This window comes from Aspergillus steynii, assembly GCF_002849105.1.
Source record: "Aspergillus steynii IBT 23096 chromosome Unknown P170scaffold_2, whole genome shotgun sequence".
Taxonomy (NCBI): Eukaryota; Fungi; Ascomycota; class Eurotiomycetes; order Eurotiales; family Aspergillaceae; genus Aspergillus; species Aspergillus steynii.
This window is the reverse complement of record NW_020194399.1, coordinates 3,090,980-3,109,162: the sequence shown is the minus strand read 5'-3', so window position 1 is coordinate 3,109,162 and position 18,183 is coordinate 3,090,980. Positions and strand designations below refer to the sequence as shown.

Sequence of the window (18,183 nt, the reverse complement as noted above, 5' to 3'; positions counted from 1 at the left end):
TTGTTTGGAGCTTCGAGCTTCCTTCTCGGTCCTCCAGCTACTTCACTCCCTGTTATCCCATTGGGTCTGCTTATAATAAATCATTTTCATCCTCAATACTAGTTTATTATCTCCTCTTCTCACGACATCTTCTGTACTTCCCCGTTCTGCTTTTGTCCTTTGCTTTGTCCTTTGCCTTAGGCCTAAGGGCTGAGGCCGCTTCCAAAACCTCGTCACCATGTATCGTCCGTTCCGGATCCCCAACTACAACGATTACTCGCCTGGCTACCTGATGCCACCTGGACTTCATGACGGTTCAACAGTGAGTTAACCATATTCACTTTCTGCATATATTCAACCGACTAACAGTACCTCCTAAGATGCCGAGCCAGTCATCTGTACAATCCCCAATGTCGCCTTCCAGCAGCCTCGGCCCGGATCATGCTCAAGGCAGCATCCTCTCTCTAGAAGTACCCCAGCTTCTGCCAGATGATCTGTCGCATTCGTTGATGGGAATATCATCTCGATTGGCCAACGAGTACCCGAACAATGACGAGGAGTTTTCCTTCGACGATGTACTCGGGACAAGCCCTCGGACTCAGCAACCTCTTTGCCCTCCACAGATCGACGCCTCCTCTGATCTATTAGAAAGGTTGCGTAGTGATTTGGAGAATGTCGGAGCAACGGTCCAGGAGATAGTCTCCCAACTTGATGTCCCCCAGCTGTACGATATCAAAGATCTCCTTAAGCGCAGATTTAGTCGGTTTGAGACTACCATCCAAACCAGAATTGAATGCGAGGAGCAGCCCAGCCCTAGTTGCAGGGCTAAGGATAGATATCTCTGCAAGCTCTGCAAGCCTGAAAATCGCAGGGTGTATACTCTTCGGGGTACCTTCAAGCGGCATGTCTCTGGGGTACATCAACACGAATTCCAATTCCGTTGCCCTTTCTCGTGCCACTGGACCACATTTAGAAGGGACAAGGTGCACACGCACTTGAGAATCGCCCACAAGTGGCCAGGCAGGCTGAGTCGGGACCAAATGAACCGTCTTGAAAGACGCCTGCCTCCGCCGACGATGTGCGACATTTGCTACTGTTTGGTCGAGACCTGGGATGAGTACTTCACATGTGTTGCCACGCATTGCCGTCTTCGCGAGAACGACTCGACAGACACCAGTGCGTCTCAAAGCAGACGAAGCAGTGGAGACAGCGGAAGCGGCGCGAATGGAGGCAGCGGGAACTTCCATGGAAATGGCTTTCCCGGAGGATTCTACAACGGCTTCCAGTTTGGGGGTGGAGGTGGCCAAACGAATGGTGGCTCATATTACTCGAGTACCGACCAGCATTACTTCTCCCAGGCCAGCAGCTACTCCAACGAAATGGATTCGGCTTCCCTCAGCGGGCGAAGCCCCTCTGCACTGGGTTCCGGCTCAGAAAGTCCCGTCTCCTTTAGGAGACAGACATCCCACGACCCGGTCTTCAAACAGCAAAGCAAGGTCGAAGAGATAAACGGAGAGACCGGAACCACCCCAGTTTATCCACAGTCACTCCAGCGCAGTGCTACAGAATCTCCTCGAAGCTCTACAGATGTAGGCTCAGATGGACAATCACCATCTAAAGCCCCCCCTCGATCAAAAATCCAATCAGCCGATGTACCTTTCCGAGTGAATAATCTGGGAAGTTTGCTAAAAAGACATTCGCAAAGGCCTGTTTCTCCTGCATCGGATGCCATCGACAAAAAGGAGTGCAAGATCTGTGGTCATATCATGAGTGATTGCACAAGCTGTCATTCACTGCAACTAAATGCTGATAAGTGCCATCTTTGCATAGATGGATCTTGCCAGAAAGTTTCTTTGAAAACCCATCAACTACCGAATTGTGGTTTGAACGATGCCGCTGTTGACCAGGCGACGGACTGCACCCACCCCGCAGATGTGACTATGCAGGTGTCGGAGAAGTCCCTGCAGCGTTTACCGCAGGTTTCCCAAGCATATGGGGATTCGGAACCAACCGCAAAACACCCAAGACGAACCAGGGATGATGCTGTCATTTTGCCTGGCACATCCTCCCAAAAGGCTGTCCATCCACCTACCTCGACTGTGTCCACCGAGGATCGCAAATCCAACCAGACTGGTTTCTTTGACATTTCTACCCAAAATACATCCGACGATTCATCATCAATGATGCTCATACCGAAAGACCTCTCACCATCTACGGGCAAAGCTTTAACCAGTGGACCCCAACAACAGCAACAAGAATCATCGTCGGAGACTAGGCTTTTGCCATACCCCCTAATTGTCGCGAAGTACCCGAGCAACTTGCACCATGGCTTGGGAATATATGGATACCAGAGACCAATGCTCAACCCCAATAAAACCTTGGCTGTTGAAATGACGCTCCCATATCGTGTTCCGCCCGGAGGATGCTTGCAACAGCGCCCCGGAATATTCTTGTCCACGGACATGACTGCCAGTATCCGACATGGAAGAGCCAAGGGATCAAGTGGGACGCATTCGTGCATCAGTGGAAAATTCATGCAGCATTATCGAACGTCCACACCTAGAGACGCAGAGTCCCTAGAAGACCACCAAGACAAAGGCTCAAAAAGCCTTGAACTTGTTACTCAGAGCTTCTTCGTGCTAAATCAACGGCTGGAATGTCTGAATTATCCCGTACCTACCAACCGACCGGTTCCAGCCAAACACATTCTCTCGCGCAAGAAATACAATGCGCTACGAACCAAACTCCAAGTCATTGTCGAAATCCTAGCACTCCACAAGTCTTCCAGAGCCCCGATATTGGACCCGGAGGAGTCTAGCATCTCATACCTGAAATCCATCGTTCCGACAGGGAGTTACCTCAAGTCGCCAGTTTTCGACTTCGACCTCAGCCGTCTGGACATACATTCGTCGCTCCCATTGCTTTCGGAGACATTGTCCTTGCTACAAACAAGCCCGAAAGGGAATACGTCAACCAAGCTTACCGACTATATATACGACCCTGATGATGAAGTAGATCTCATGTTGCGTTATTTGACACCCTTACTTATGAAACTCTTGCGCATGCCGACCCTTCCTATTGATACTGCGACAACTGCAGCTGCTACAATGCTTGAAATTTGATTTGATTTTCAGTCTTTCCTTTCTTCACAAAACTTGTGCCTGTGCCCATTTGTTCTTTGATTTTTACTTCGCTTGCTGGAATGACTGCCTTTCACTATACCCGATGATCCAATACCCCCGACTATGATGTAGTTTATATACTGTTGTTCATTATTTGTTTGTGGATGCTCTGTTCTCTACTGTTTTCTTCACTTGGTGTATTTACTTTCCGCGACGACCCAATATCATGACCTTTAGAACTGTCTAACGCAAGCCCCAAACACAATAGCTGTCGGAGATAGGCGGAGTTAAAGCGAATCAAAAGCGGAGACTGGAGAGATGACATAACAGGCCCGATAAGCACGGTAGCGGCGACAACATATCCAGCGGTCGCGCAATTGACACAGTGACACTCCGTCCGGCTCAAATCACTGGGTTAGTTCGCCCTTTCGATTGGACAGTGAATGGGTGGCTGATACCGACCCCTGCAGTCCTAAGCTCCGATCGCCACAACCCCTCACAGCTTCGCTTGATCATGAGTTCACCACCCACCTCCGGCGGCGACCGACCAGAGCGACCGTCTCAGCGAAATTCTCCCACCCTATGGCATCCCGCCCGCGAATGGCTTGAAGAGGACGACGAAGAGGATGTTGACTTCGAGCCCGAGTCTGAATTTTCCGACGATAGAGAGGATTTTGACGACGGGGGCCCCTTGTACGGCGACCCCGACACTTTTGGTGTTTTCCTCGGTATGTGTGGCCTTTGCGTTGTTGGATTATTCGCAATTAGTATCGTGCTTCGATGATGAGTTGCTGATGTCGTTGGTCTGGTAGATCCGGAGTTTCACCCTGGTGTTCAGATCGAGTTCTCGATGGAGGCGCCGAATCCCGAGGAGGGCGGGGATGGCCAGGCGGGCCGACAGAATCGAGGTATGGAGCGTGAGATAGTTCTCACTGTTTTCTTGAACACAAAGATCCTGGGTTGAAAAAAGGCTGACGGGAGAAGTATCCGCAGCCCGACTACTTAATCTATTAGCATCGAATGGCTTGCGGCATATTCTCAGCTACGACGGTTGGCCTGGCGGCGCCGACGACGAAGACGACGACGAGGATCCTTACCAGGGCCTTTTCAGATACCGGAGGCAGCCACGGCGGGCTAACAATGCTCAGTTCCCGAAGGTTCCGAGCGATGAGGGTACGAAGTTGATGCGGACCGGCAATTTTGGGAGCAATACGCATTACGCGGACGAGTTGAAGAAACGAAAACGAACACTGGCTACGAGGATGATGTGGCGTGAGCTAGGCATTGATGTATCGGGCGGTCCGAAGAGGGAGGTGCAGTCCATATCACAGGTGTGTGTGGCGATGTGTTAATTGGCGATAGGGTGGGTGGTATACTGATCATTGAGTACACAGGGCTTAATACCGGGGTCGGTCGCGGACAAAATCATCCATTTTGATTCGAGGTGTTATTCGGGTCAGTTCTCGGACGACGGGAACTTCTTCTTTTGCTGCGCCCAAGACTTCAAGGTTAGGATGTACGACACATCCAATCCCTTTGAATGGAAGTACTACAAGACAGTGAATTACCCCTTCGGTCAGTGGACTATCACCGACGCCAGTTTGAGCCCGGACAACAGATTCTTGGCCTACACGTCAATTCGGAACCTTGTTTGTCTTGCGCCCACGGATCCACTGGATTCATCCGATCCGGCTGTCTTGGATCTCTCCGTACTCCCTGGTGAAAGAGGAGGACGGCGAGGTCCATACGGAAGCTCACATTTTGGGGTACGCATTGAACTTGCTGCCTAATCTGAAGCATAACTAATATGGCATAGATCTGGTCTATCCGGTTCTCCGGCGATGGTCGTGAACTTGTGGCTGGCACATCTGACCACTCGGTGATCGTTTACGACCTTGAGACGCGACAGTCGGTTCTGCGCCTGCAAAATCATGAGGACGATGTAAACGCTGTCTGCTTCGGCGATAAATCCTCGCCTCATATTCTCTATTCCGGCTCCGATGATACCACGTTACGAGTATGGGACAGGCGCTCAATGGGCGACGGGCGTGAAGCTGGCGTCTTTATGGGCCATACCGAAGGGTTGACCTACGTTGACAGCAAGGGCGATGGGAGATACGTCATCTCCAACGGAAAGGACCAATCGATGAAACTTTGGGATCTAAGAAAAATGATGACGACGGCCAAATTTGACACTCTCGATGTGAACAACTTTACGAGCGGCTTCGATTACCGATTTGAATCCTACCCTACCAACTACTACGAGCCACATCCACATGACTGCTCGGTTGTCACGTTCCGAGGACACCGGGTGCTGAAGACCTTGATTCGATGCCATTTCTCACCCCCGGGTAGCACGAACTCGAGATATGTATACACGGGGAGCGAGGATGGCAAGGTCTATGTCTACAACATGGACGCCACGTTAGCTGGAACGATTGACGCGGGAGTCGCGACGATGGATTCGCGACCGCAAGATCCCGACATCTATACCACTGCGTATGAGCTCCGGAGTCGGAGCGGTGAACCGATGTGGCGCACCTGTGTTCGCGATGCAAGCTGGCACCCCAACGCACCAGCGCTCGCCGGTAAGCCACTTTTTAGCAGATTATTCGTCGAGAGGATACTGACTGACTCTTGTCTAGCGACGTCGTGGAATGGCTGGGGCTTGTCGACCGGGACCTGCACCTTGCATACCTGGAATGACTCCGCGGTCGATGACGAGGGCGATCCACCGGTCGGAAGGAACTACGATTGTAAATTGAATCCGGTGCCTGAATTCAACTGGCACAAGGAACATAGTCATCGAGTGAGAAGCCGCCCCGTCGAGAGATTTGTCGAGAGGTTTGACCCGGAGGCGGAGAGCTACGAGATCTGGTGAAGGCAGCTGGGCTGTTGATATATGTGTGGAAGGATTTTCTGCGTTGATTGTTCAGCTAGACTGGCATGTGAGGAAGCGTGTAAAGCGTATAATAGCAATATGGCAAGAGATAATTGAAATGACTATTTATCCATGGACACGACTCCGAAAGTATGAGTCCGAGGAAGGCCCGGAGCCGGAGGAAAAGTTCTGCCGACGGGGCAGCTCCACCAGCTGCGTCGAGACGAGATCGAAGCTCTCGCCTTCCCTTCTCTTTTACATCGCGCGCTCCACCCGCCTCGTCGTACTTCGGACACGTCTTACAAGGGATTGTCTGCTCTCTCTCTCCTCATCCACCGACCCTTTCACCTCAATTTCTCACCCCCCTTTCTCCCCTTTTCTCCTGCCTTTCTCTCTCCGCTCTCGACTTTGACCCGACCGCTGGCGGCTACGTTTCAGGGGATCCCAACTGGGCGTGTACTTCCTGGGTGGCATCAGTGATTCGGAGGCCTCCAACTGATTTGAAACGGACGGATCTGTCTGCCGGTTCTTTTTCCTCACTTTTCTTTCTCTTGCGTGTGCTCTCATCTGGAGGGTTTCTGTCAGACCTGTTCTCTAGCCAAAAAGCGCTTCTCTCCCTGCCTGACTGTGGTGGCGGAAACTCCTAACAGCGCCGCACCTGTGGTTTTATCTTCATCTTCATCTCTATCGCTTTGATTGAAAAACACTAAACCCCCCATACCATTCTACCTGTACTTGGCAATCCTGAGACCAGGAGCGAGAGAATAGTGCGCGCGCTTTATCTCTCCCTTTTAAGAGATCTCGGTGTCCCGGCTGGTGAAAAAGAAATTTGTTCCTTTTTGAAGCTGTCTGCGCTTCGGATTGTACGTATCATCGTGCCTCTTTTTATCCTTTCTGTTGTACTTTTCGCTCTTGCTTCTTCTCTATTATCTCTGCGGTTCTTAAAAGAAACGAGCTTGAAGTGGTTTGCGACAATCGCTTCAAAGAATGACCCAATACAATCCCCTGCTTTCCGGGATACTTGCAAAAAGCTTCTTTTTCCATCTCAAGTGAATGATTACCTTCGTGCTAATTGACGGCCTACGTCTACAGACATGTACTTCCAGTTGTTTCGAAACTGAAAAAGAATCCTTTCCAGAAGACAAGGACTGTATTACTTCTCTTCCCCTTCCCACCAATCAAGGATCCGTTCTCTTACTCTGAGATACCGGATCATATCTAAGCGCCATGGCTACTGAGGATGATAACTTCGATATTGACATCTATGGAGATGGTGGTGGCTATAACGGTAACGACCAAGGAGACTATAAAGAGGAGGATGTCAAGCAGGAGGACTCGGAGCTCATCTTAGACGCGCCCGAGAATACCCAGAATGGAGCCCCTGTGTCCGGGGACGGTGCCTCCGAGTCAAACCAGAAGCAGGAGCAGACGGCGAACACGCAACCCGCAAATGGCGAACACGTAACACCGGCAGACGCCAACCAGCAGCAAACGCCAAACCAGATCCCGCCTGCGCCACAGGGCGTGAAGCGCAAAGAGCACGATGACCGCCAGACGGACCCTGACGCAACGCCGGCTCTGCTTATCTCGGACTTGTTCTGGTGGACTACCGATGACGATATCCGTGGATGGATTCGTGAAGCCGAATGTGAGGATGAGCTGAAGGACGTAACATTCAGCGAGCATAAGGTGAACGGAAAGAGTAAAGGGTAGGATTTGACTTCCACTGTGCCGCTTCTTGCGCCAAGCGCTAACCTAGGATTTCCACACAGACAAGCCTTCGTCGAGTTCACCACCCTTCAGGCCTCTACCGCCACCAAGCACAAGATCGAGTCGTATGCTCTTTCCGGCCAAGCCGGACGCAAACACAGTGTCAACTACACCAACCCCCAACCGAACCCCTTCCGCACGCTACCTAAGGATGCCCCTATGAGAAAGGATAACCAGGCCCGGTCGATGTCCGGTGGCTTCAATTCGTCAAACCAGAACATGAACTTCGGCATGAACAACATGGGAGGCGGAGGAGGGTTCCGCGGCGGTCGTGGCGGATTCAACCGGGGTGGTATGAACAACAACATGGGCAACTTTGGTAACCGCAACTTCCAGAATCCCATGGGTGGATTCCAGAACCCAATGGGCGGCGGTTTCCCCGCAAACCCGATGGGCGGCATGCCGAACTACGGATATAACAACCGCGGCGGTATGATGGGAGGTAGCATGCGAGGCGGCCCCGGAGGCATGCGCGGTGGCCGGGGTGGTGGCGGCATGGGCGGACCGAATATGATGGGCATGCCTGCCATGAATCCTATGGGAGGCATGGGAGGGATGAACCCGATGTCCGGTGGCATGAACCCGATGATGGGCGGTATGGGCGGAAATATGGCCATGCAGGGTAAGTTTCGTTGAGATGTGTCGTTTGATTCGACTGTCAACTTCGTGTGCACGCCCTAACCACGAGATTTTGCTAGGTAAAGGCGGTTTCCAGGCTCCCAATCCAGCATTCAACCAGGGCTTCTTCACCCCCAACCAAGGAGTAAACGATGGATCCTGGAACCCTCATGGCGCTAAGCGCAGTCGTCAGGAGTAACTGAACTTTTCCTTCTAACCAATGACAGCATCTTGCGCTTTGCACTTTGTCTGTCGTCGACTTCAGATGGTATCTGATCAAGTCTTGGGGGAGTTCTGTTTTCCTATCTCTGTACCACTTGTTACATCTACATTTTTCTTCCTTCTCTGGGTGCTTTTCTTTTACTAACGGTCTCACGGGAAATTGGTCTTCATTTTTCTTTTTGCTGTCGCACATGGGGTTCTTTTTCTTTTCAGCTCTTCACAAGGTGTATTAGACAATTCAACTGTGGTTTCATTTCTTCTTCCTGCGTTTTCTTGTATTCACGTTCTTGTTGGCCATGTGGTTGGATCATATACCCTTGTAAAAGCTTTGAATTATCGCTTCAGAGAATGCTGGTGTATTTGGACATTGTTTCTTGAACCTTTCACTTTTGTACTGACATGTGTCAAGAGTAAGGGCCGTACCAGAGTTAACCATCTACATCATCATGACCATCCCAGGAATCACTTGCCCTTGGTTCGTTCCAACCTTTTCAACACCCCATGAATAACAGGAGGGATATCTCAGTCTCTTTGCCAATTATTCCATCGCTCACCAGCACAATGGATCCCCCACCGCCTGTCTCTCGCAACGGCTTCGAATACTACAACGATGAATTCTACGTCCTCGTGCACCCCAACCACCGACACCGCCGCTCTACTATCCCCGAGCTACGTGCCTTCTTCAACACAAGCCCCAACACGACTTCTCTCAAAGACAAGCCCGCGCACTGGTACCGCGCCCAACTAATCCACTATGGACTCCAGCCGATAGATCGCAAAGATACAGCTACCGTGCGACTCCTTGATGCTTTGAAGCAGGGCACGCTTAGAGTGCCGGAGTACATCGAACGAATGGAGCGGGAAATGAAGAGCGAATACAACAGCAAGAAGAAGAGTGCTTTGAAACCAGGACGGAAGCGCAACGCCCCGACTGTGAAGAAACGGCTGGGTGGCTTTGCCGATCTTGATATCGACAGGGAAGAGCTGGGTGCCGGGAATCCCAAGAGGTCGGGACGGCTGGGCTTTTCGGTGTCTAATTTGAATATCAATTTCAATATTGGAGGGTTCGGTGGTGCGCGCAAATCGGCAAAGACGACTCCCAAGGTAAAGCCTGAGTTGAGTGTCCTGCAGGAGATGATGAGGATGGGGAACAGCCCCAGCCGGAATGATGATCCGCAAAGTTCTCGCGGCAGAGTAAGTTCGCCTCACCGGTCTAAGTCAGCAGCTGTTGATGGTATCATGTCCATTTGCAAAGCCTCGTCCTCGTCTAGCCCTCGACCCTCTCAACGGCTCTTACAAAATCGACTCCTTCGCCACCGACACGCGCAATTCCGGCATGACCCTCCGCGTCAGCGGGCCCAGCCTCTGGGGCGAGTTCCAGCTTGGATTCGTCCAGGGCATCCTGTACATGGCCCAGCGTCCCTGGAACATCTCCTACGAAGACGGCGGCGGCTGTCCGTTCCTGTGGCGCACCAGAGACCTCGACACGGGACTGGGGATCTATGGGCCGCAACACTGCGGGGAGATGCGGTTTCTGGACGATGGGAATGTCGACGGGATCTTTTATAATTTTCCGGATGGAGAGGGAGGTTGGCTCGATTGTGAGGTTTGGGGGAGGAGGATCGCGGAGGTGGAGCTGGGAATTGGGAGAGATGCGGCGAGTATGAGGATGGAGTTTGAGAGTATTGGGCGTTGATTGGGGGGGGGGGGGGGGGGGGGTGGATTTGGGATACTTCGTTTTCCCCTTCCTTTTACTGTTGTTTCTTTTGTTAAGTTGAAGGGTTGATTAATTCTGTCAAGAGGAATGAAGTCGTGCTTGATTGATCTGCGTGTTGAAAGTAGAGGTATGAATGAGCTCTAGTAAGAAGTATGGCGCAGAAGGTACTATGTAACTCTTACCGTGAAACACATCATGCCAACCGTCATTCCCAAACTTCCAAACAGCAGCCAGCATCAGCTATATTACACATAGTGCAACAAGCTGTCACGAAGTCTTTTCCCGACAATCTCGTTCTTTCCTTCTGATCTCCATATCGCCCTGCGCAAGCCATTTGCTAGCCTCTACGAACTGGACTATGTTCACATACTGCTTAAAAAGCATGAAGACCGATGAGATGGCAAGCAAAGCCCATGGAACCGCACTATCTATCTTATTAGCGCTAGAATCATCGTTAGTATAATGCACCCTGCCTAATGAATGTGTCTGGACCTTACCGAGCCATTTCCATCGCTCCAGCGCTCCACGGCGAGCTCCATGTTTGCGGCCGCGTGGGCAGGGCAACAGTTGGTTTTTGGTCCATCAGCGTAGGAGATGAGAACGAGAGCAGGTACAGCGCGATAAAGAAGAGCTCGTTCAACAAGCATACAGTAAAGAGAACATACTAGAGCCTTCGTTAGTTTCCACTTCCAGCGATGTATAAGATGACATACTATGTTTGAATAGTAGAGCCGCATGGCCCAGGGTCGATTCTCATCGATATTCTTGTGACTTTGACGACTTCCGCCCATTGCCAAGGTCGCGTACATATGAATATAATGGCTAGAATAATCCAAGCTGATTAGGCCTTGAAATACAATGCTCCACCTGGGGAACGCGCTCGCTAGGAACACAAGTAAACAGGTCGTTGTGCAGCGGTCTGTGATCATATCCAAGACCGCGCCGAAGCGGGTGGATTGGTCGAGGCGTCGAGCAGCCGCCCCATCTAGAGCATCAAGGAGGCATGATATGCTGTAGAGAAGGGAGCATGTCCGAGGATGCAGGGGCATGTAGTAGAGGGATGCAACGGCGAAGACGATGCGGGTGTATCCTAGACATGGATCCGCTGTTAGGCAACAGACTGCATCGAAGTTGGCGAGGTAAACAAACCAATCAGGTTGGGGACGAAGAGGAAAACATTCTCCTGCGTTGACCGTCTGGAATCTTCAGCGGGTGAAGGTGTTGTCATTATGGAACTTTGACCTTCTGATGGTCTGAAGTTTCTCTTAGGGATATGTTGGTCCCAAAGGGTACCAAAGGATGTCGGAACATACGGACATGCACTACCGGGACAGGCCAAATCCGCCTAACCGGACAGCCTTGTCATAACGTAATTCCTCGGCGAGTATAAATTACTACTATATTCTTTGTAATTTTTGATAATCCATGATTATAAAATAGAAATAAAGTATTAAAATATTAGAAGCTTATTATAAGTATCATGGGAGTAGGAACATGGAGTAATCCTCGCCGCTCAGTCCATCTTCCTCTAATTGGAGCATGTACTCCGTAACTATAGAATGATGGATGATCACGTTGAACATTCGTCACGTGCTGTAGAAGTAATCAAGTGAGTGAGCAACCCTTAGAATCTCCATTCTCAACCTCTTCTCTTTCCAAACCGCTGGCTCGCCATCGATTCGACCCGTCCGCACCAAAGGAGTTATACTTAAGCAGAAACCGTCCCCAGAAAGCAGCCTTCACAATTGCCCAGTTTATTTTTATAAAGACCTTGACCAGACGACTAGCCATTGACACTTCTGAGAAACCACTACTTATTATTATTGGGGGTTACAAACGATGTCCGGTATCGAAATTCTGGGGGTCATTGCTGGCACACTTCAACTTGCAGAAATTGGAGCGAAGCTTTCGGTGAAGCTTTGCTTATTTTACCGCGAAATCAAGGATGCAAACCAGTCCATGCAAAGTCTGTCCAGCCATATGTCACTCACTTCCAACATTCTCCACGAGCTTGGGATAACTTTACAGCAGGACGAACATGTCAAAAACTGTTCGGAGCAGATGATCCTTAGTGCTCAAGACGTCCTGGATGAATGTAAGACGGTTTTTAAGCATATCGAAGAAACGATAGAGAAGCAAAAGCCAGGGGACGAGAAGGGCTTCTTGCAGCGCGGAATTCGGAAAATCACTGTCGCATTACTCGAACGCGATCTGGATGTATTGAAGAGCGCTTTAGAGCGACTCAAGTCGACAATGCTGCTCATGCTACAGGTTCTCATGTATGCTGCACAACTTCGCAGGTGCGTTTAACACGAGCTTTTTTTTTTTCTTTTAACATTTTCTGATTACAGCTCAGCAGGAGGACTGAATTCCATGTGCTCGAGAATCAACAATTATTAATACAAACGCTCCTGGAGGAAAAAAAGGGAAGTGAGGCCAGATCTAACCGGTCTGGGGAACTTGCGAGACCAGCTGAATTATTTGATTACAACGATGCTTTACAGCTGCATGCATCTGCCACAAAGCCGGAGGGAAGCCTAGTTTCTCATCCATTGGTCTCTAATGAACTTAACAAATACTATACCTTCATTAAGCAAGTACTTCGGCAAATCGACGCATATCGGCTTGATTTTAGTGACGATCGATTTTTCAGAGTCAGAAATGGCATATTGAATGTGCATTTCACCGAGGTTGAACTGTTACAAAGCCATTATGGAAATAAAGCGATTGAAGTCTTCAAAGACTCGATTTTCGAGTTACAGAACGATCACTCTACAAACCCCTACGATTCAAAACAAGCACGCCATAACCCGTCTGACCCCTTTGCATCGTCGGCGATTGGGTTTACCCCAATCACTGAAGCAGATCGTGGTATGGAAAATTATCTCCTCCGAATGGTGGACTGGGGGGCCAAGCTGACACAGTGCACCATAAAACTAGTAAATAATCCCGAACCTGGGGGAAAGCTTCCTTGTCCGATCGAGGACGTCCCGACCAGATGCTCAAGCCCTATAGTCAAGGTGGAATCATATTCCCGCGGGAATTCGTCCACTTGGGAGTGTTCTTTCCCTTCCACCTCGGGTGTGTCCGACCAGTACCACGGCGAAGATATCGGGGATTATGAGCAACCTGATAAAATTGCCGACCAGTTGGTGAACGACTCATGGGAAAACTTGGTGCTGTACTGGACCACACTCACCATACACGAGATCCACCCCCCGGTTCAGTCCAACATCATGTGAGCCTGAGACGAAATAACCGAAGGAACAAACTGAGTTGTAGGGATGCGCTGTTGTAAAAACGATCAAACCCAGACGTATGTGATTTGTGAGTAAGTCACAAGCTGTCATTGCACTGCCTCCCATTCCTGTCTGGGTATATCAATCATAGAATCATATGTTTTATAAACGATACTATACTCCATTTGCCTGCAAATTCCAACCTGCAAGGAGTACGAAATCGGGGAACAGAGAAGGGGAGGAGTCGAGGACCCCAGACGCATAGATCAGGCGGGACGGATCAACGATCAGCCGCTCCAGTGACCGTCCGGCAGCGTGACCTGCACCTGACCTGCACCTGCGCCGTTATCAGTCGTCATTTCTCCTGCCCTCAACCACTTTGGCGCGTGCAATCCCTCCTCGCCATTCTTCTGTCCCGCCGCTTTCTTCTCATGACTCGCCCTTGACGGACTCTCCCCTTCTCCGTGTGATCCCTGGTCCTCCCTTTCGTCTCCCTCCGTCCTTCGAACCAATTCCCCCCACGAGCGGACAATCCAGCCCGGCTCCAACTTCCCCGCGGTCCCTCCCCACCGTTCATTAATTTCTCCTCTCTGGGCTCCGATCTCCATACAACCCCCCTGTCTCTCCACAATGCAAGCCGTTCCAGAATCCCGACAGCAAACTTTCGAGGAGATCTACGGACCTCCCGAAAACTTCCTCGAAATTGAAGTCAGTCCAAGACAACCTCCTACCCCGCTTCACCATCAACCGTCTTCCTAGTCCTAGTTCCAATTGAAACCCTCCCCCAACTAATGCCATGCCATGTCACCCTAACCCCCGAATCCCAGCTAACCAGCCCGGAAACTACTCTAGGTCCGCAATCCCCAAACGCACGGCACGTCGCGAAACATGTACACCTCGTATGAAATCATCTGCCGCACCAACATCCCCGCCTTCAAGCTCAAACACTCCATCGTGCGCCGCCGATACTCCGACTTCGAATACTTCCGCGACATCCTGGAGCGCGAGAGCACGCGCGTCACCATCCCCCCGCTCCCCGGGAAGGTCTTCACCAACCGCTTCAGCGACGACGTCATCGAGCACCGCCGGAAAGGTCTGCAGCGCTTCCTGGAGGTCGTGGCCGGACACCCGCTGCTGCAGACGGGGAGTAAGGTGCTGGCTAGCTTTATCCAGGGTTCGTTTTCCTGCCGATCTCTCGTCTATACTCTCGGGGTCTAGACGGGCTTCCGTTTCGCTATGCTAATGCCCGACGCGGTGGTATCTAGATCCGAACTGGGACCGGAACGCATGGTAGATTTCTTCTATACCAGGTGCAAGTACGCTCGAGGGGTCCTCAATTCGGTAACCGCAGTTCGATATCAACCGGGTCGTGAAACGCCGTATCCATCCTGTCCCACTCTGCTCCGCGCACAACGGTGGCTATTACCCTCGTGCCTCGCCCGGGTTTTATTTTAAACTCGCCCCTTTCTCCTGTTCTATTCTCCTTCGACTCGCAAACGTGACATGGCATGGTATGGTTTGATTTGACCTTGTATCCCTCAGCGCTGAGCGTCATGCATTGATTCATGGATCTGATCTAATCGATCTATCGCTTGCGATGACAATTGTGATTTAAATTGGACTGCATGAGACATGACATGCCTTTCTGCTTTCCTTGTCTGTCTTTCTGGCGGGAAAATATCTTTTCTGTTTTGCTTTTCTTTTCTTTTCTTTTTTTTCTTGAAAGTAGCGATCTGTGTGTGCTCTTCTTTGTTTGTCCTCTTTTGTGTACCTGTTCTAGGCGAATGCGGCATTCTCATTTTCATTTCCATTTTTTAACCCTTGATAGCCTATCTCATTGTAGCTAGTATCGTGAATCCAAGATGTAGGTTTTTGGTTGGTATACATTGCTCAGGATTTTACTTTTGTTCATAGACACATCGAATCACAATTGAATTAGACACTACCTGAGTCATCCTCGCCATCAATTTTTTTTCTCACTGCAGGGCTTGCATGTACGAAAGCGCAATAGTAGACCTAGACGGCTTGTAGACTATCTATCAATGAGGATTTTCGGCTGTGTTTTTTTAAATCAGAAGTGAAGAAAAGGGGACAGAAGGTGAATTCTAGAAGAGCGACTTCGCAACATGACAAAGGCGCGGGTATCAGGATGAAAGATGCATGCAAGCATGGGAGTAAGAAAGTAGCTCCCGAATATCAAACAAGAAACAAAACCATGAGAGCCCGAAAGATGATTAGAATGCAGTTAGAAATGAGATGGAGAAGAAGAAGAAAAAAGAAGAGAGAAAAGAAGAGAATACGAGAATCAAGAAAGAGAAAGATAAAGAAAAGAAAAAGATAAAGAGGATATGAGCCCTGAAAATAAATAACGAGAAAAGTAGCCCGAAACACAGAAAAGCCGTACGCCCTATAAGAACAACTAGGTTAATTCATCCCACAACATAGGAGCAAGGGTGTTATCAGCCCACGAAGTATCCACGCCCGGAGCACCGGCTGGATTTTCGTCTAGAGGGAACTGAAAGACCGCTGTAGACGATGCACTCGTGGACGAGCCATCGGGTAGATTTGGCGGCGGGGCCGGGGCAGAGAGAGCAGGATCGATAGGGCCTAATGGGGCCTGCTCTGTATCAGTCTTGCTGGAATGAGACACACTCGAAGATGGCTTGATAGGCCGTGTGGGGTCCGGCTTGCTACTGTCTTTGGGAGGGGGCGCATTTTTAGTCTGATCGTTCTGGGTCTTATTACCGCTGACGGAGCCTCCGTCACGATATGCGTGGGGGAATTTGGTCCGAAATCGGTCTCGCAGGTCGGTTGCTCTGCGGTGGCCGAGGTTCAGGCGCTTGTCTTGTTGGATTAGTGTCCACTGGAAGCCATGAACGGCGTAACCTTTGAGCAAAGCTTCATCTTCGGCAGCTGTGAACGGGCGTCGCGAGCGACGTCGGGATTTCATGTTAAAATGCGGCTCCGGAATCCCAAGAGAAGCCAGGGTGGACTTGGATCTACTAGATAAACTAAGGGGAGAGCTGGTTGGTGGGACCTGTTTAAAGTAAGATTGGGAGTTGTTTTGCTCCATTTCGGTCAAGGGGGAGGCACTGGACGACGAGTGTTCGTCCAAGCTGGTCGTCGAGCTGCTTCCCGCGGACGGTGGCCCGAGGTTGGCTGGCCACGGATGGGGGAGGCGAATCTTCCCAGGAATGTTCCCAGTCCCTTCGCTCTCGGCGCGCAACAAAGCGTCAGCAAGGCTGTCGCGTAGTTTCTTGGTCGCCTCGTTGGGGTCGGCAGCCCGGTACGCCCACGGACAACAGACGCGAAACCTAGCAGATTGTCAATGCTGCCGCACGAACGGAGTAAGAAGTTCGTAGCTGATCGAATATCATACCTGTCTTTCAAATTCGATGCGCTCCGTTTGTTGAACTTCAGCTCAGGTTGCGCCAGAATGGCCGTCCAATTGCCGATCCCACACTTGACCACGCCACGCAGGAGCGCCGTGGTTTCCTCCTCGGTCCATTTACGGAGGTTCTTCCGAGATCGACCTCTCGATTTCGGTGACAGCGGCTCAGTAGTATCGTTAGCAGGGGTTTCATGCTCTTTATCGACATCGGCCCCCTCGTTCGGTGGCTCCGTTGCATCGACCTCCGGTTCCTCTGCCGCATTGCTTTCGGGCTTCTGTTGGCTGTTCTGCGTCGGCTTCTCCGCAACAGGGGGGTCCAGAATCTCTTCAATTCTCCCCTCTCGTTTTTCACCACTCGGTGTGTCCGCCGCAGAATTAGCAGTGAGCAGCGCCGGCTCGACGTGGGATTGGTCGCGCGAGGGTTTCGTCAGGAGTTGCGTGATAGAGCCCGCTTCGATAGGCGGCAGCAGGGCGGCGTTAGGTGGCGGCTCATTCAATCCGTTCAGAATAGCAAAAGGGCCGAACGGCGGAGGTCGCTGTTCCTTCTGCGACTGCGGAATCGGCAGCTGCAGATGCTCGCTGAAGGAGTCGGCCTGCACGTCCACGCGGCGGCGTTTGCGGGCGTGAGAAGAATCATCGTCAAATGAAGAGTATGGGAACCGCTCAAGGGCACGGAGATTGACGAAGGACGGTAAGATGGGTTTAGGAGGGGGCTCCAGACTGAGCAGCGTATCTACCGAGGGATCATTCTTCTTGGGCCGCCCGGGGTTGGAGGTCTCCGGGGCTCCGCTACTAGACTCGTTATTGCGAGGTGGGCCGCCGATGCCCGTCGAGGCTTTGGCCTTGGGGATGGAAGTTGAGTCCCGGACACCGCTGGCGTTGGGCTCGAGCGGCGAGGGGATGCTCAGGATGCGGGAGGAAACTGGTTGGCGAAGGGGAGCGATGCGGAGACTCTGCAGCTGAGGTAGTTCTCGGATCAGGGATTCGTCGAAAGGCCGGGCAAAGTTGCCGTTGGAATCCATCGTTTTGGGATCAGCTCCATCCGATGCGAAGCGCGGGGGAACAGATCAAAGACAGAGTGCAGAGTTCAAGGGTGAATTTGGGTGCTCTAGATGGGCCATTTTGTAGCGTCTAGAACGGATCATCCAACTGGGGATGCGAGGGGAATCGTAACTTGGATAAGTGGTCCGGCGGCCACGCAACTCCCTCCTTCGGGGTCCAATGACGCGCACGTGCCTTTGTGC

General features: G+C 51.2%; 8 protein-coding genes across 8 annotated transcripts; 6 read left to right on the top strand and 2 right to left on the bottom strand.

The window, feature by feature from the left end:
• Positions 1-217: 217 nt before the first annotated feature.
• Positions 218-3,101, top strand: P170DRAFT_423308 (putative C2H2 zinc finger domain protein; the record flags this gene model as incomplete). Its single annotated transcript, XM_024847497.1, has 2 exons — positions 218-301; positions 360-3,101. The coding sequence occupies 2 exons, from the start codon at positions 218-220 to the stop codon at positions 3,099-3,101; spliced, it is 2,826 nt and encodes a 941-aa protein (XP_024707738.1).
• Positions 3,102-3,615: 514 nt separating this feature from the next.
• P170DRAFT_489115 (WD40 repeat domain-containing protein) lies at positions 3,616-6,115 on the top strand (the record flags this gene model as incomplete). Its single annotated transcript, XM_024853980.1, has 6 exons — positions 3,616-3,819; positions 3,922-4,009; positions 4,083-4,432; positions 4,496-4,867; positions 4,918-5,689; positions 5,747-6,115. The coding sequence occupies 6 exons, from the start codon at positions 3,616-3,618 to the stop codon at positions 5,980-5,982; spliced, it is 2,022 nt and encodes a 673-aa protein (XP_024707737.1). The 3' UTR covers positions 5,983-6,115.
• A 1,094-nt stretch (positions 6,116-7,209) lies between these two features.
• Positions 7,210-8,569, top strand: P170DRAFT_423306 (RNA-binding protein; the record flags this gene model as incomplete). The annotated part of the gene is made up of 3 exons (XM_024847496.1): positions 7,210-7,691; positions 7,755-8,374; positions 8,451-8,569. 3 exons carry the CDS (start codon positions 7,210-7,212, stop codon positions 8,567-8,569), a joined length of 1,221 nt encoding a protein of 406 aa, XP_024707736.1.
• A 584-nt stretch (positions 8,570-9,153) lies between these two features.
• Positions 9,154-10,288, top strand: P170DRAFT_472326 (uncharacterized protein; the record flags this gene model as incomplete). The annotated part of the gene is made up of 2 exons (XM_024852937.1): positions 9,154-9,786; positions 9,848-10,288. 2 exons carry the CDS (start codon positions 9,154-9,156, stop codon positions 10,286-10,288), a joined length of 1,074 nt encoding a protein of 357 aa, XP_024707735.1.
• A 106-nt stretch (positions 10,289-10,394) lies between these two features.
• P170DRAFT_378232 (CDP-alcohol phosphatidyltransferase family protein) lies at positions 10,395-11,596 on the bottom strand. The gene is made up of 4 exons (XM_024845438.1): positions 11,459-11,596; positions 11,023-11,399; positions 10,807-10,973; positions 10,395-10,751 (listed from the first exon to the last, which is right to left on the bottom strand). Exons 1-4 carry the CDS (start codon positions 11,535-11,537, stop codon positions 10,577-10,579), a joined length of 798 nt encoding a protein of 265 aa, XP_024707734.1. The 5' UTR covers positions 11,538-11,596; the 3' UTR covers positions 10,395-10,576.
• A 251-nt stretch (positions 11,597-11,847) lies between these two features.
• Positions 11,848-13,695, top strand: P170DRAFT_402612 (uncharacterized protein). Its single transcript, XM_024846432.1, has 3 exons — positions 11,848-12,609; positions 12,669-13,180; positions 13,250-13,695. The coding sequence occupies exons 1-3, from the start codon at positions 12,149-12,151 to the stop codon at positions 13,549-13,551; spliced, it is 1,275 nt and encodes a 424-aa protein (XP_024707733.1). The 5' UTR covers positions 11,848-12,148; the 3' UTR covers positions 13,552-13,695.
• Positions 13,696-13,916: 221 nt separating this feature from the next.
• P170DRAFT_104207 (sorting nexin-3) lies at positions 13,917-14,964 on the top strand. Its single transcript, XM_024842283.1, has 3 exons — positions 13,917-14,256; positions 14,401-14,722; positions 14,814-14,964. The coding sequence occupies exons 1-3, from the start codon at positions 14,179-14,181 to the stop codon at positions 14,840-14,842; spliced, it is 429 nt and encodes a 142-aa protein (XP_024707732.1). The 5' UTR covers positions 13,917-14,178; the 3' UTR covers positions 14,843-14,964.
• Positions 14,965-15,493: 529 nt separating this feature from the next.
• Positions 15,494-18,101, bottom strand: P170DRAFT_462380 (telomere repeat binding factor family protein). The gene is made up of 2 exons (XM_024852098.1): positions 16,928-18,101; positions 15,494-16,862 (listed from the first exon to the last, which is right to left on the bottom strand). The coding sequence occupies exons 1-2, from the start codon at positions 17,959-17,961 to the stop codon at positions 15,968-15,970; spliced, it is 1,929 nt and encodes a 642-aa protein (XP_024707731.1). The 5' UTR covers positions 17,962-18,101; the 3' UTR covers positions 15,494-15,967.
• Positions 18,102-18,183: the final 82 nt, after the last annotated feature.

Excerpts from the sequence above, each read along its gene's own strand:
- P170DRAFT_402612 (XM_024846432.1), top strand. The coding sequence starts at position 12,149 with ATGTCCGGTATCGAAATTCTGGGGGTCATTGCTGGCACACTTCAACTT. Across the intron at positions 12,610-12,668 it reads TATGCTGCACAACTTCGCAG|GAGGACTGAATTCCATGTGC; the intron begins GTGCGTTTAACA and ends ACAGCTCAGCAG. Across the intron at positions 13,181-13,249 it reads AATCACTGAAGCAGATCGTG|TAAATAATCCCGAACCTGGG; the intron begins GTATGGAAAATT and ends CCATAAAACTAG.
- P170DRAFT_104207 (XM_024842283.1), top strand. The coding sequence starts at position 14,179 with ATGCAAGCCGTTCCAGAATCCCGACAGCAAACTTTCGAGGAGATCTAC. Across the intron at positions 14,257-14,400 it reads AAAACTTCCTCGAAATTGAA|GTCCGCAATCCCCAAACGCA; the intron begins GTCAGTCCAAGA and ends AAACTACTCTAG. Across the intron at positions 14,723-14,813 it reads GCTGGCTAGCTTTATCCAGG|ATCCGAACTGGGACCGGAAC; the intron begins GTTCGTTTTCCT and ends GGTGGTATCTAG.
- P170DRAFT_378232 (XM_024845438.1), bottom strand. The coding sequence starts at position 11,537 with ATGACAACACCTTCACCCGCTGAAGATTCCAGACGGTCAACGCAGGAG. Across the intron at positions 11,400-11,458 it reads CTTCGTCCCCAACCTGATTG|GATACACCCGCATCGTCTTC; the intron begins GTTTGTTTACCT and ends ATCCATGTCTAG. Across the intron at positions 10,752-10,806 it reads GGAGCGATGGAAATGGCTCG|CGCTAATAAGATAGATAGTG; the intron begins GTAAGGTCCAGA and ends CGATGATTCTAG.
- P170DRAFT_462380 (XM_024852098.1), bottom strand. The coding sequence starts at position 17,961 with ATGGATTCCAACGGCAACTTTGCCCGGCCTTTCGACGAATCCCTGATC. Across the intron at positions 16,863-16,927 it reads GCATCGAATTTGAAAGACAG|GTTTCGCGTCTGTTGTCCGT; the intron begins GTATGATATTCG and ends ACAATCTGCTAG.